This window comes from Larus michahellis, chromosome 8, assembly GCF_964199755.1.
Source record: "Larus michahellis chromosome 8, bLarMic1.1, whole genome shotgun sequence".
NCBI lineage: Eukaryota > Metazoa > Chordata > Aves > Charadriiformes > Laridae > Larus > Larus michahellis.
The window spans coordinates 29,836,375-29,851,110 of record NC_133903.1 but is presented as its reverse complement, the minus strand read 5'-3'; the positions used below and the strand labels follow the sequence as shown (position 1 = coordinate 29,851,110).

The following is a 14,736-nucleotide window of genomic DNA, read 5'->3' as shown; positions in this document are numbered from 1 at the left end:
GTGAGGCTGACCGGCCTGTAGTTCCCCGGCTCCTCCTTCTTGCCTTTCTTGAAGACTGGAGTGACATTGGCTTTCCTCCAGTCCCCAGGCACCTCGCCTGTTCTCCAGGACTTTTCAAAGATGATGGAGAGCGGCCCAGCAATGACTTCTGCCAGCTCCCTCAGCACTCTCGGGTGCATCCCATCAGGGCCCATGGACTTGTGAATATCTAGATGATCTAATTGGTCCCTCACTCGCTCCTCCTCAACCCAAGGGAAGTCGTCTTCTTTCCCTGTTACTTTATTCAATGCCTGGGACTCCTGAGGGCTGGGCCGAGCAGAAAAGACCGAAGCAAAGAAGGCATTCAGTAACTCTGCCTTCTCCACATCCTCCGTCACCATGACTCCTGCCTCATTCAGCAGTGGGCCTACAACTTCTCTGGTCTTCCTTTTGCTTCCAATATACTTGTAGAAGCTCTTCCTAGTTGAAGGATGAAGGGAATAGAGAACACAAGAGACACTATACTGGGACCAGCTTGTTGTAAAAGGAATGTGGTTTTGTTTGTTTCTGAGTAAGTTTTTGACTGCCTTTTCCATATCTTGTCTAGAATGTAGATAGTAAAGCCATGCGTGACCAGCGATTAGACATGCAGCGAAGAGCAGCAGAGACTGGTGATGATGACCTCATTCCATTTGGAGACCGACCAACTGTGTCGAGATTTGGGGCTATCTCTCGTACTTCCAAAGCGATGTACCAGAATTCTGGTCCCATGCAGGCCATGGCGGTTCAGGGAGCTACCACCAAATCAATCATTTCAGGTACAATGTGCTCTTGGATTTTGCTGGCTGTTGCTATTTTCTTTACTACTACAGTGTAATGTAAGTTGAAGACAGCCCTTGTAAACTTGTTTCTTGTCTTAAAAATATAGACGAGATGTATGTTATGCCACAAAAATAACTCTAGGTAGGGCTTACAGCGGCAGCCTTTTTCTTCAGGCTTTGCCATACTTCCTGTTCCACAGCCAGGTTTGTGCACACATAATGTGTGTGTTGGTGATTCATTGTTGCATTTCACAAAAAGTTCCTTTATTCTGCTCATCCCTCTGAGATGAGGCTTCTTTTAATTTAAATCTGTTGTGGTAGAATCCAGGAAGTTACTGCTTTCTCAAATACATAATGCAAAACCATCATAACAAGTACTGTACTGCACTCCTACTTTATGGGTAGTTGCTGCTGCAAGCTTAATGCAGCCGTTGTTTTGTGTACTGTTAGGCAAAGCGAATAAAGTCGGAATGGTTTATTGTCTGCACATCTATTTTCTCATCACATGTATAGTGTGGATATGTATCTTACTCTAAAAGATGGTCTCTTTCTTGAGGTCCACTGAGTAATCTTAAGAAAACACTTAATTATATTCCCCCAAACTCCATTAGATTTTTTTCGGGAGTTAACTGCTGGAAACAGGAGAAAAGCTCTCTGCTTAATTCCGGCAGTAACTTTCTAGACTATCACAGGCAGAATTCTGGCTTCTCTGAAAGCTTAATCTTCAAACTAGGTATTAACAAGGTACCTCAGAATTTTCAATCAATTCTCAAGTCTTTTAGGAGCTTAAGTAATTAAAATAATTGCTCTCATAGTGGCTTTAAGTTTGTTTTTGAGTCTCCATCCCCTGGGGTTTCCGAAGTCCTTCACAAGCTCAGACTCTGGAAGGCTGTAACAAATCTTGGATGTGCAGGAAGAGTCATGCATTATGCACGTGAGACTGGTCACAGGTATTTTTTGTGTTCATTTCAGCAGAGGAAACATTAGACCTCCTCACTCTTAGAGGGCTGACCTTCCTGGTTATTCTCTGATTGCTGTCCAGTTCTGTGTGTTGGCTGAACTACTTGAAGGATAGTTTTGTAGTAATGTGACATGGTTTTCTTTCGTTCATTGGCAGACTACAGTCCTTACGGAACTCATGGTGGCTGGGGAGGCGCTCCATATTCTCCTCATCAAAATATACCTTCTCAGGGACGCTTCAGTGACAGGTAGCATTGCTTTATTTTTCCTTTGCCTTTTTCAAATTTTATTCATCTATTTTTCCTGTGCCAGCTGAGTAAAGCTTTTTTTGGAAATCTCCTTATTTTTGCTTTTCTGATCCCAAAGGGAGAGACTGTCCATGTCAGATGTGGCTGGGCATGGGAAACAGTTGCCCTCAGCTGAACGAGAGCAGCAGCTGCGCATGGAGCTGCAGCAAGTAGACCATCAGATTAGCCAGCAGACACAAATGCGAGGACTAGAGGTTGGTACCAATGTTTGGAAGAGCCGTGAGGGGTGGTATGGAGAGAGATGAAGCTAGTAAAGCTGCTTTTCATAAGTTGATCTTTCTCTGGCTGTAATGATACTGGGTAACAACACTTAATTCTGTGATGCTAGGCATCAGGGCAATGGTACAAGTGTAAACCTTTCTGCTAAAGCAGAAACTTCATGTGCAGATCAGCAGCATACTTGAATGTACGCTCTGCTCATTCAGGTTTGCTTTCATTCTCTCTCACTTACTCCCCCTCTCTGTTCATCTGTTAACTCGGAGGCAAACTTGTGGTGTAGGTACCTATTCCTCTCGGCTTCACTGCCATTGACGGTGTCTGATTTTATGTCCAGAAAGCTATGACCTTCATCTGTTTCACGTTTGGCTTTGTGTTGTACCTGTTTCTTCCTAAATAGCGCAAGCCACAAGAGTCAAGAAAATAAATATAAAAGATATTTAGCTTGAAAAATTAAAACCTAATATTTATGTCTCCTCGCTTAAAAGAAATGTAGTTTCTTGCGACATGAGGAAAGATGGGAGTCTGCATTTGTAAAGAATTAATAAGCTGAAATCTTTGTTTACATTTTGTGATATACATAAGGAGAAATATGAAGGCATAGTGAAAGAATTGTGTTAGCAAAGCTTTAGTTACCTTTTTTTTTTTTAGTCCGAGGAAAAATCAGTAAATGTTTACCAGAAGACTCTTCTAGGTACCTCAGCAATTATTCATATTAATGTTTTCCCGGAAGGAATTGCTATAAGTACTGGATAGCAGCTTCTGCTGAAATTGTGGTTACCTAAGAACACGTGTTTTAGAGGAGGGTTATTGCAGATTAGTTGTAAGAGCTCACAATTTTTAAGTCGCAGCAGCAGTTACAAGTAGTATGCATTTCTTAGTTACTTGAAGCATAACTTGTGTTCTTGTGCTCTTGTTTGGGAACAAGAGGAGAAAATGTTTTAAATCTTGCATGTCTGCCTTTGCCATACTAGAAGAGTATTGGAAAGTTGCAAAACTATAAGTGGCCTGCCTCTCCTGCTCATTATTATTGTGATTGTGTCAGTGTTAAATCCTATGTAGTTGAGTTTTGAGCCTTGATTTTACCATAATTTGAATTTGTCAGAACTAACAGGTTAGTTTGAGTAATAATCGCTTTCAGTTTCTCTCTTGTCTTCGAAGCTGCAAGTAGATACTTGAAATCCAGGAAGCTTTATTGTTTTACCTGTTGCAAGGTTGTAGCAATCGCTTAATTCAGTCTTAGCGTGAAGAACTAGATTATTTTGCTTTCTTCTCAAATGAATGAGCACTTCTGCTTGTAGACAAGCCAGATGTTCGGCTGTGTGGAGTAATAGATAGTGTGTTTAAATGCAGAGCACACCCTTGTGGAACTGATTCCCCAGTTTTAGCAGATTTTTGGAGTGGCTGACATGGTTACTGCTTTTATTTGGCTGCTAGTAATTTGCAGCTTGTGAATGGCCGTAGTCACTTGCTCCTCTCTGTTCCTGTGCTTCCTGGTCTGGCTCAGCAGGGAGCTACATACTGACATCCACATTTCTCAACATGCTTTGTATGGTTTAATAATAATGCTGGCTGTACTGTAGGATTTGATAAATTGTACTACTATAAAATAAAGTAGCAGATTTGCTTATCTGCTGTTCTCCTTTGTTCAACAAATAGCTCACAAAAGAATAGTGTTTTTGTTCATGTGCTTAATCTTAGTTTTGGAACAAGAGCTATATGGGGAAAACCCATGCAAATTTATTACAGTAAAAGGAATTTGCTGCTTGTTTAAAAGTGAAGACACTTGTCTGCATGTAAAAAATGTTTAAACTTGCTTTGGAAGTGATTTCAATTGGGAGCTTGTTAAAGAAGGAGAGAGAAGGCCTTGGTTTTGCAAATAAGCAATACTCTAGGGTTATGGCCTAGAGCTCTTCCTGTGCTTGGTGTGTTGTGTGCTCAGTTGTGTATGTGCTTGGCTTTATGCATTTAGGCTGTTAGTAACAGGCTGCTGTTGCAGAGGGAGGCGACTACCCTGGCAGGCCAACCACAGCCCCCAGCCCCACCTCCCAAGTGGTCTGGGATGATCTCAAGTGAGCAGCTGAGCTTGGAGCTACACCAGGTGGAAAGGGAAATTGGGAAGAGAACCCGTGAGCTGAGCATGGTGAGTGCCGTGGGGGTGGGAGGCAGTGAGGTGGAGCGGAGAGCTGTGTAGCTGGCTGCAGCCCTTTCACCCTGGCAAAAAGGCGCTCTGCTGGATGACCGCAGCTGGAGTCATCCATCTCCCTCTTCACCTTTTTTATTCTTCAAAACCTCCTGAGAAGTTTCTTCATTCTTCTTCATGAAGAATGTGAATTCTAGCCACTTTAAAATACTCTGCTGTTATTTTGTCGCCATTTGAAAATAAGTTGAAAACTGTGAATCGTACCCAAGGTCACTGTGCCATGAGTTGTATAAACTGTTTTAACATAGAAAACGTCATCTGCAGGTACAGGCTAGTGTTCGGAAGTCTGTGTGCTGTTTACAGTCCATGGTCTCTGCTTGTTGTTCCAAGAATCATCCCTTCCTTTCAGGAAATAACTGTGTCCTGAGAGGATGAGCATCTTAGTGAGTCTGTTTTCTTGTCTCATGGCCTTTGTGGGTTACACTGTATGGCTCTAATTTACAGGCCTTCATCATCCGTCCCAAAGGATGAAGTCTCAAATTCTTTTAACGCAAAGATAAAGAATTTTTCTTTTGTCCTTTTTTTTTTTTTTTTAAAGGAGAGCCAGTCCTCACTGGATATAAAAAACAAACTGGGCACTACTAAACAGACAGAAAATGGACAATTAGAACCACAAAGCAAGGTTCCAGCTGAGGACCTCGCATTGACATTCAGGTAACATGGGTCCGCAACCTTTCTTTGTGTAACAGGAGAGTGACTTAGTCAAGGTCGCTCTATGGTATGTGACTAATACCCCTCGCCTCACACTGTCTCTGGTGTGGAAGCATCTCCTGGGAAAAGATTATACAAATCAAGTTTTTATAGTGCGAGCATGAATTAAGGGCCATTTCAGATGATGAGTAGGTGAGGGGAATTAGGCTGTATATCAATTAATGCAACAGAAGAACTGCAATGTTTGTAAGACTAGAAGTCCATCTAGTCAATGTTGGATGATTAGTAGAGAGGAGCAGGAGATAAATAGCAACCATAAAAGAAATTTTTATCTACCGTTTTAGCTGCAAAGAAAAGAATTGTTCCAAATGTGAGAGGAAAGTTATTCTATCCTGCTAAGGTTTGTGATGTGGATGTTGTCTAGGGAGGTATGTAACTTTGAAACAAAGTTCAGTTTTATTTGTAGGCAGTAATTTTTATCTGTGTAGAAGTTAGGATTGATTTAAACTCATATTTGATAGTCAACTGAAATAAAGTGTTGGCTGGGGATGCTGGAAATGTACACAGCAACCATTTTCAGATGGCTGCAAGCATCTGTGTATATTCAGACTAATACTTGGCACAGAAGAGCTCAAATGCTGCGTATGTTTCGCTAAGTCAAGTTTACATAACTTCATGTGAGCAGTTTGGAATCTGGATATTTATTCAGAAAATGTATCCCTCGGTTGCTTATGAAGTCCTGTTCTTGAGTTCTGCGCTGCACCATTAGAATTAAGGTAAATGATCCAGATAAGCTACATATTCTGGAATGAGTGCATTGTACAGATACATGATGTACATCTTGTGGCATATACTGAAATAATTTGAAAAATATAACTAATCTAAAACCTTAAAAATATGAAGTCTTGTTTGTTTTCAATTAGCCTTTTATTAGTTCATCTCTTTCTGGTAAGTACCTGCAGCATACCGCACAACCCATTTATTATACAAGGCTTTTACTTAAAGTAAACGAAAAATCTCAGTAATTACTTCTTTTCACCCCCTCCCCCTTTCTCCTCAACTGTCTTTCAGCAGTGATGTTCCAAATGGATCAGCCTTGACACAAGAGAACATTGGCCTCCTGTCAAACAAGACGGCGTCTCTCAGCCTGTCAGAGGACCCAGAGGGAGGAGGAGACAACCATGACTCCCAGAGAGTGGGAGTTACACCCACGTCTGCTCCATGAAGTGTGGCCAGCGCACCCCATACCCCAGAGTTTCCTTTGCTGGGGTCTTGGTAGCTTCCATCACGTTTTTTTTCCAGGGGTGATTGGAGAAACCCAGGAGCAACAGCAGTAGCAGAGCAGCAGGTCCAGAGGCAATGTGCACAAACACAACTACTAGAAACAAATCCTGCACATAGTTCACATTAACGCATTTTTTAATTAAAAAAAATGAAAATTAGCAGTATCTGCAAGCGATTCAAATTAAATTTGTTTTTGTTCTGTGAATGAACTTTATTTTAATAACTTTGGACGCCTTGGATCCCAGGGCTTAAAAAAAAAAGATATTATATATATACTCTGTTTGATTAATTGTATGATCTTAATGAAGTAGGTTTTTTCTTTTATTTTGGTATTATTACATACCCAGTGCATATTTCTTTATGACCTTAATTTCTCAACATCTGAAACAACCTGGCCGCTTCCTTGTATGGTTTAAGGGTAAACAAGGAATAATGAGGGTTGGAGAGTAGCTGTCAATTGCAGTGTCAAAAGGTGTGCAGCAAACTTCATTCTTAAAACAATTCCTCCCGTTGTGGCTAGGAACTGAACCCTAGTGTGTGCCGGACAGCTTGCTTTAAATTATTTTAGTTTAAACTACAAATGATAGAATCTTTGCAATGCAACAGTTAGTCCTTCGTGTATGTCCCAACACAGCATGTGTAGTTTAAGAGGATAACAAGCATCCAACATATGTTACTGTATTTGAAAGTTGCTGGTCTTTTTTTTTCTGTTGGGACTGAAGAGGTCAGCAGAACATAGGCCCATCTACTAAAACATGGGTATTTCTGAAGCTGGTTATCTGGGGCTTGTGCTAGAGAGGCTTAACTGAGCAGTGAAGGTTGTGCAGCCGTGACCCAGGCAGAATCTCTAGAAATACAGAGTAGAGAGAAGGTAAGCTTATGGTTCTGCAGTTGCTGGGAGGATGTTAACTGCCAATGAGCTGGTGAACCACCTTAGTTCATCCAGTGTTTGCTGGGTTTTTTTTTTCCCCCCCTTCTCACTATGCCTTTAAAACAAGCTTACCCAAAGGCCATACAACTGACTTGATGCAGGGGGATGTACTGACCTCTCTGCCTTTTGAAACAGGTCTTTTGTGTATGCCTCCTTCTCAGCTACTCATGCTTTTGGTTTTTTTCATTGCTATTTTTTATTATTATTAAAAACATAATAATTTCCTCTGTAACTTGATTTTTTTTCTTTTGTTCAGTGATACATCAGTTATTTGATTATAATGCTTTTGTGAGGGCCTTTTACTGAAGGAGACCAACATCTTTGACTTGTGTGCATCAATGATAGCAACCTTTAAAAAAGAGGGGAATTTTTTATTTCTTTTTTAAAGTTGGCATCAAGATCTGTGTGTGTTAAAATTCGACACCTGAGAATCAATCTGCAGGTTGTCTGCCACTGCTGCGGTGAATCCTTCCTAGATTCCCCCTTCACAGGGGAAAAGCTGCCTCGAAATGACCACTTAAGGTACAGCGCGGATCCTGTCAGAAGGGTTGAAAAGTGAGTTTTGCTTGATAGATCTAGTGTGCTACTTCTCCAAGCAGATGCTTTGTAAGCATAAGTTGGAGACAACAGTAGTAAGCCTTTCTAGATGTTTTCTTTAAAAGTTAAAGAAATGAAAGAGATTTTGGTTCTTGCTGCACATTTTTTGACTGTCGAGATGCCCTGGGTGAGACCCTGTGTATGAAGAACTCTAGAGAATGATTTTTTTTTTTTTTGAAGTGCTGCTCCCTCTGCACCTTCTTGGCCTGTTCTCATTTTTTCTTTCCAGGTTAGACTACTAAATGAGAAAGCACTGGTTATGTAATAAATTACTGCATTGCTTTGGTTGGGTAAAGCAAGAGTTAATAAATTTTCTTGGTTTTTAGTTTTTTCCTTAACCTTAACTCCTGCTGAGGTCATAGCAAAATCTTGGGCTAAGCTTTGCATTCATCATACTGTTAAATAAAACAAAATGGGGGGTGGGAGGGGATACAGTCCCACTATTGCCTACCAGTAGGAGAGTCCAAACAGAAGACTCTTTTGAGTAGCAATTATTTAATTTGCCCAGTCAAGGCACCGCGTTTATATACTATTTCACATTGAATTTGATTATGCCCTACAGACCTGGCTGGTCAAGGATTTGATACACATATTGGCTTGGGATTCGAGCTTTCTTTTTTATTTAAATAAAAATTTATATATAAATATATATATACATATATACATAGTTATATCTGTATATATATTGGGTATGTTTTAAGAATTTTTTCGCATGAGCGCAGCTGTTGTGATCAAATGTCTGGGAGGTAGAAGCACTGAATGAAAACAAAGGCATTTTTCAGCGCACACGCCCACACTTTCCATGTGTCTTCACGCAGGTTTCTTTTGCTCTTTGCTGAACTTTGGCCTCTTAATTGCAATGAGTAGTTATGAAGCTTGCTTTTTTTTCTAACCCCTTTTGACTTATGGCAAAGAATTGCCTTTGCAGTAGAAGAGCTTCACCTACATCTTGCCCCCGTCCATCTGTATCTCCTACTTGAGGCCCAGCATTGCAGCCGCTCACCTTCAGGCTGAGCAGAGCCAGGCTGAGGCAGTTTTGAGCCTGTCAGGTCTGTTCCTCCCCTCTCTGCTCTGGGCATGACGATGATTAACAATGATTAACGTGTTCCCCTGGCAGCCTGCTCACATGTCAACTGACACGGGCACCGTGCCCTGTTCTCCCTTCCTTAAGTGCAGAGCACCACCATCAGGTCAGACTTCTCATCGTTGTTTTTAATTAGTTTACTCCCTGCTGTGTCTTTATTAACACAGGGAGCTCATTTTAGTTGAAATAAGTGCAATATTGTAATATAGGAGGACAAGCCCAGAATGTACCTTTTTTGACTGCGTATGATTCTTGATGTAAAAGGAATTTTCAAAGACGGTTATGAACTGTTTGAATCTACAGATTCATTGTCAACACTAGGAGGAATATCTGGAGGGGCAAAAAACTTGTGCCAGCTAGTTTCCTTGCTAGGTTAGGGATTAACGTTTTTCTCCACTTTTGCTCTTGGGAGGAATTCCATAGTAAGGGCTATTCAGATTGCTGGCCTGCGTATGGTGAATGCTTCCAAAACCTGTGGATTAGAAGGGAGACCTTGCTGTTGTTTTTTCTCCTTTATCCAGCTTTCCGTGCTGTACTTTGTGCGTAGTGTCCTTCTTGTGATCAGTGTGTCCAGGTGAATGCCCTGTTTGCCCAGTATTATAGTTTGGCTTGTTAAATAGTTTGTTTAATATCTACTAACAGTATTGATTTTTAGCTTTGGTTTTCCCCCTCCTCCTCTTATCCTTTTTCTGCTTTTTTGCAGAAGTTTAATTAAACAAGTCGAACAAAAAATGCAGTGTATGCTTTTAAGTCTCTTCTGGAAGCTGCACCTAAAATTTTCCCTTTTTGTGGAAAAGCATGCTGGTAGAACTGCAAGGACAGATAGTTCTACATATAATGGAAGCATTGATGGTTACAGCAAATAAACAGGGAATGAAAACTTCTGGAGTAAGTGTATCCTGATACATTCATTTCTATAGCCCCTTGTTGTACAGGAATGCTGTCCACCTCAGTGAAAGTGGTCTCGGCTAGAAAGTGGTTTAGTTCCTTCTGCTTGGGCAAGAAAAAATAGTATTACAATGGTGTTAAGGCACTACTGCATCATTTGGTAGGTAGCTTAGACTTTCTACTGCAGTAGACAACTTTGAACACTTGTTGATATACCTGGGTTTCAGCCCCAGCATGGGCAAACCACCCAGAATAGGAAGCTTCAAGTGTTAGGTTAAGCTTTAGTATGTTAGGGATTTGGTCAGAGTAGAAATGCTGTTTGTTTATTCTCTAGTGTTATTTTCCTCCTTCTTCTATCAACATTTCTTCTTCCTTCCCTATGACCTGGTTCCCTTTTCTTAATAGGAGAAGCGTACGCTTTTTCTTCTGCCCCTCTTGTATGCTATCGTGTCCTGGCCCATTTCAGAGCAGGACTTGTTTTATTTACATCAGAGCAGCTCTCAACTTGCAGCACTGTTATCCCTTTTCTTCTTAAGTGCTTCTGTGTCCAGTTTCTTCTGAGTCTTTTTCTCTCCCTTTTGTCCATACCTTCTGTTCCTTCTGTGGCTTGCCCATTTGCCCTCCCTGATTGTGTAACAGTGACAGCTTGCTGCCTCAAAACAGAGCATTCAAATGAATTCGCTTAGCCAATAACTTCTGTGAAGTTGCCTTTTCTAATGGTGTTATTACTCAGTGATGCACAAATGTGATATTGCCCCTACTGGTAGGCAAACGGGGGATCTGTATAAACATGGTAAACTGCTGTTTTTCTTTAAAGGAGAGCCAAAGACTTGTGCTTTACACTTTTTTTTTTCCTGGTGTGGCCATTTTGATTGTCAAATCTTTGTAGGGTTTTGTGAGTTGACTGTATTATCCTAATAACAATTTACAAATGTTAATGATTGTCAAGCCTTACCCATGCATTGAATTGTGGAAAATCATTCCATTTAGTCATAAAATTTGCAATGTACTGAGATGTATCTGGGGTATTTTGATGTGTTTTCAGTCTCTCATGCACTCTCTCAGCTGATGGAATGGCTAATTTAGAGAGGGAGAAGGAACATAGAAATTTTATATAATCAAAGAAGCCTTGTCTTTGAGTGTTTAAATTGAATACCAATTTAAAACTTCTTCAGTGACAGTAAAAGATCTGTGTTGCAAATGTGACTGACTCTTAAGCCCATTGGAACTGAGAAGACTTGTCAAACTGTAGCATTACATTAAATTAGATATGGAAGAAGCAAACTCGTATGATATTGTCTCTTGACAGCACAAATTGAGTAAGGTAGGGCAAATTCCATATTAGAGAAGGCTAGGAGTGAGGCTTTTCATTGATAATACAAGAAAGCCACTTGCATTTCCCTTCCTTGATCTAACTTAAACTCTTGCAGACTATTATTAAGGTTTTTAGATTCAGAGAGAAATTTGTAAGTCAGAGTAGCATAAACCCTCATTTCCATTGTCACTTCCATTTATAAATCTGAGCTGTAGTGAAGACGACTTACAGGATAGTTATCTGAAAAAACCCAATATAAAGTATCTTTGACTGGCTGTTTCAGACTCTTTTATGGTCCAAGAAATTCAGTGCTAGTAATGAGGAGGCTCCACAGCAGGAGTGACAACTCATCTTCTCTGTTCTAAAATGGGGAAAAAAAGCATATAAGCAGTGTGCAAGTTTTGTGCTTGTCTGTGTGTGTATGAAGAAGTTTTTGTAGTCCTAGAGTAGATAGAAAACACAGAGCAAGACTGGGGCATGATGTTACCTTCGTACTCAAATTATGTCATTGTTCACTTTCCAAAGCACGCACTTTCTATTCCTGTCTCCTAACGTTGGTAGCACTGATTTAAAAACAACCAAAAAAAGTCAGTGTGTCAGCAGCTCATTTTTTTTGTATCACAATAAATCAATTCCCCTCGGAACAAAAGAAAAAAAAAAAAGGCAAAAGTTCTTGATTTGTCTAAATGGTAATTTAGACACCAACTGCAAAAACATCTGCCTCGCTTGAGGAAATGTAACTCTGGATTTATGAGGAAAGTGAAGCAGCCCTTCTGAGCCACCTTTTAGCTACAGCCTTGGTGCTGACAGCTGGGTGCTTGTTACCTGTGGTACATGAGCAGACACACTGTGTAGCGCAAACTGAGTTGTTCTCAGACCAAATATAATCTGAAAGGTCAAAAACTTCATTAGGGATTCTCTTTTTCCATACTCAACTGCATTATTTTCTGTTGAACGGTCAGGGGGTGAAAGAGGTTAGAGTATGTTAGTTCAAGTTATACAATAAAAGTAAGCGATTTTGGGGAATGTTATCCCACACAGTGTCCTTATACAGTTAACTTGTGGTCTTTATCCTTGTGTAGGAAGAAGAATGTAACTGCTTAGTGTCGTCACAGTCTTCAAGGCACTTCTTGTGATGCAGGCAGAGCCTTGATTAGCAGGGAAAGGAGAACAAACTTTGTATTGATTTTTTTTCTTTATCATTTTATTTCCCCATGGCAAGTGTAATATCGTGCTGTGGAAACTCTTTGAACACTATGGTAAGCAAAGAGGGTGCAGCTTTTTCTGAAATGTCCCAATAAAAAGAGCAGGTGGGAATGTGGATTTGTCTGCATCGGGAACATCCCAGTCAGTTGAAGTTTAAAATTATGTGACCATAATAACCAAAATTGGATGCCTGTAGTTTAGTAATCTAAATAATTAACTGATCTTTCCCAGGCAATCTTTGCAATTCCAGTGAGTTTGTGTATGATTTTAGTGCAGATTGCCAGGTGGTCAGCATTTGGGAAAGGTTAGGTGCCTAGCTTCAGCCAGCAAGGTTGTGTCTTTGCATATATATATAGGTTGGATGTTTTCATATTCCAGGAAACAACTGATTCTAAAATTCGAAAATTCTGAGGAAAACACAATTATCAACTCCAATTTGAAAAATACAGTCTTGGGAAAGATGGAAGCAACAGGTGGTGGTGCAGTGTCTCCAAAAATGAAAAGCATTAGAGATGATGGAATTACATATGAAATGTATATGGGGAAAATATATCTGTAAGCAAAAAAGAAAATCTTGTGGAGTATTTGATGTTTAAGAAATTATTTGCTTCTTTGTAATGTTAAAAAGATTTTTTAATAGTTCTGTGGCAGACAGTACTCACAAGTCTTTGGCATCCAAACCAGATTGTGTATTGGATGGATCCCACAACTGGATGTGTGCACTGACCTCTTTATTTCTAGCTTTTTAAAAAGAACCCTGGTAGCAGCATTTTATAAATGTATAAAGCAACCTGAGACTGAAGAGAAGAAACCCTGTTCATGTCACGGCTGCTGCACAGTTTACAATTGGTACCTTTGATCTGCAGCCTCTCCTAAGTGAAGCTGCTCTGACAGGGGCAAATCTAGCACATCGAATGACTTTCAGTTTTTTCTGATTTTAAGGCCCTTTGGCCTCTGCTTGCTGCATAAGCAGCTTCTATGCTAAGAGGAGCTTTCCTTGAAGTCAGCTTAGCAACTGTGCTGTAGCTTGATTATTTTTCCCTATTTTCTATAACTGGTAGCATAGTGTCAAGCTCCTTCCCCATTGTCTTTGTTGCTGTGGGGAGGAAGAGGTGAGGCAAGGCCTGTGTGGGAGGAGGGAGGAAGAGTTGTGGGATCTGCTCTATGGCAGCTCCCACCCCCTCTTTGAAATCATCTACTTCCAGTTGTGGGATTTCTCTATAGATGACTCTCTTTTCCTGTTTTTTGTAAGCCTAGTTTTCTTTGATCTTGTTAGTTCTGTACAAGTCTCCCCGAGACATTCTGCAGTCATTATCACCTTTTTGGGTGGAGTTTATTTTATTTTTTGGTTTGTTTGGTTTTTTTAAATAACTTTTTAACATTGGTGCATATATGCTTGGGATAGAGCTCATGTAATTTTCCAATCGTATTGATTGTATGTGATTGTGCCCTGCAGAGGTATATTTAACAAAAAATAAAAAAGATAGTCTAGGTAATAAAGGAGACCATGAGATTTGTTGAGTCAGGTTATGAACTATTTCTTGAACTTATTTAGGATCCTGGATAAGTGAAATTCCCTGTCTGCTGTTCTCATAAATCAATGCTAATCTTTGTTTGAACTGGTTCTTCTCTTGCTTTTCTTCCACTTCTGCTGTTTTCTTCCTTTCCTGCTTCTCTTCCCCATTAAAAAAAAAAAAAAAAATCCCCCAACAAAAAGCCCCAAACCTTGAGCTTTTATGGGAATGGCTGACTCTGGGTTGATATTGTGAATATTTATTGTTCGTAACTGTAAAAACATTTTAATAGGAGTAGAGATTAAGTAGAACGTATGAGAAGAATTCTATAAACTGAATTCTTTGCAAGTTCAGGGGAATTTTGAAGTCTTGTACATACAGGCCTGGTCATGGGGCAGACATTCAAAGGCACACCAGGCATTGGGATCGCTTCCCTTGAAAGGTTAGATGCTTCACGACCTTTTGGAAAAAATGTGAGATGACAAAAGGAGTAGAAGAAAGAGTTCGCTCTATCCAAGTCCATGTGTCTACTCCTGCAACGTACTTTTTAAACTTGAAAGAAAAGCCTTCTAGATCTTATGCTAAAGTGGGACGGGGTGGATTGAAGGAGGCAAAACGCAGGAGGATCCAGAGATCTGAAAGTCAGTATTTGTCTCCTTTATTTCTTTCTTAGAACTACAGAGCCAACAGTGTCACTTTTGTATTAAAGAGCAAGGAAGTGGAGACCTATTGTGTGTGCATGGTGGTTATATAGAAAAAGCCATATGTTGAAATGCTGT

At 40.2% G+C, this 14,736-nt stretch overlaps 1 protein-coding gene across 17 annotated transcripts in view; it reads left to right on the top strand.

Moving 5' to 3' along the window:
- The window catches only part of RC3H1 (ring finger and CCCH-type domains 1), a 78,175-nt gene that overhangs the window by 51,440 nt on the left and 11,999 nt on the right, over positions 1 to 14,736 (top strand). For 3 of the 17 annotated variants that reach the window (XM_074598600.1, XM_074598599.1, XM_074598594.1), the window contains exons 15-20: positions 587 to 797; positions 1,918 to 2,008; positions 2,127 to 2,262; positions 4,284 to 4,427; positions 5,026 to 5,141; positions 6,213 to 6,672. In XM_074598600.1, coding sequence (XP_074454701.1) covers positions 587 to 797; positions 1,918 to 2,008; positions 2,127 to 2,262; positions 4,284 to 4,427; positions 5,026 to 5,141; positions 6,213 to 6,363 — 849 coding nt within the window. In that variant the 3' untranslated portion in view covers positions 6,364 to 6,672. Of the gene's footprint in view, positions 1 to 586; positions 798 to 1,917; positions 2,009 to 2,126; positions 2,263 to 4,256; positions 4,428 to 5,025; positions 5,142 to 6,209; positions 6,673 to 14,736 lie in introns of those variants that run through there. The other 14 variants (XM_074598597.1, XM_074598596.1, XM_074598591.1 and 11 more) reach the window with 11 other exon arrangements.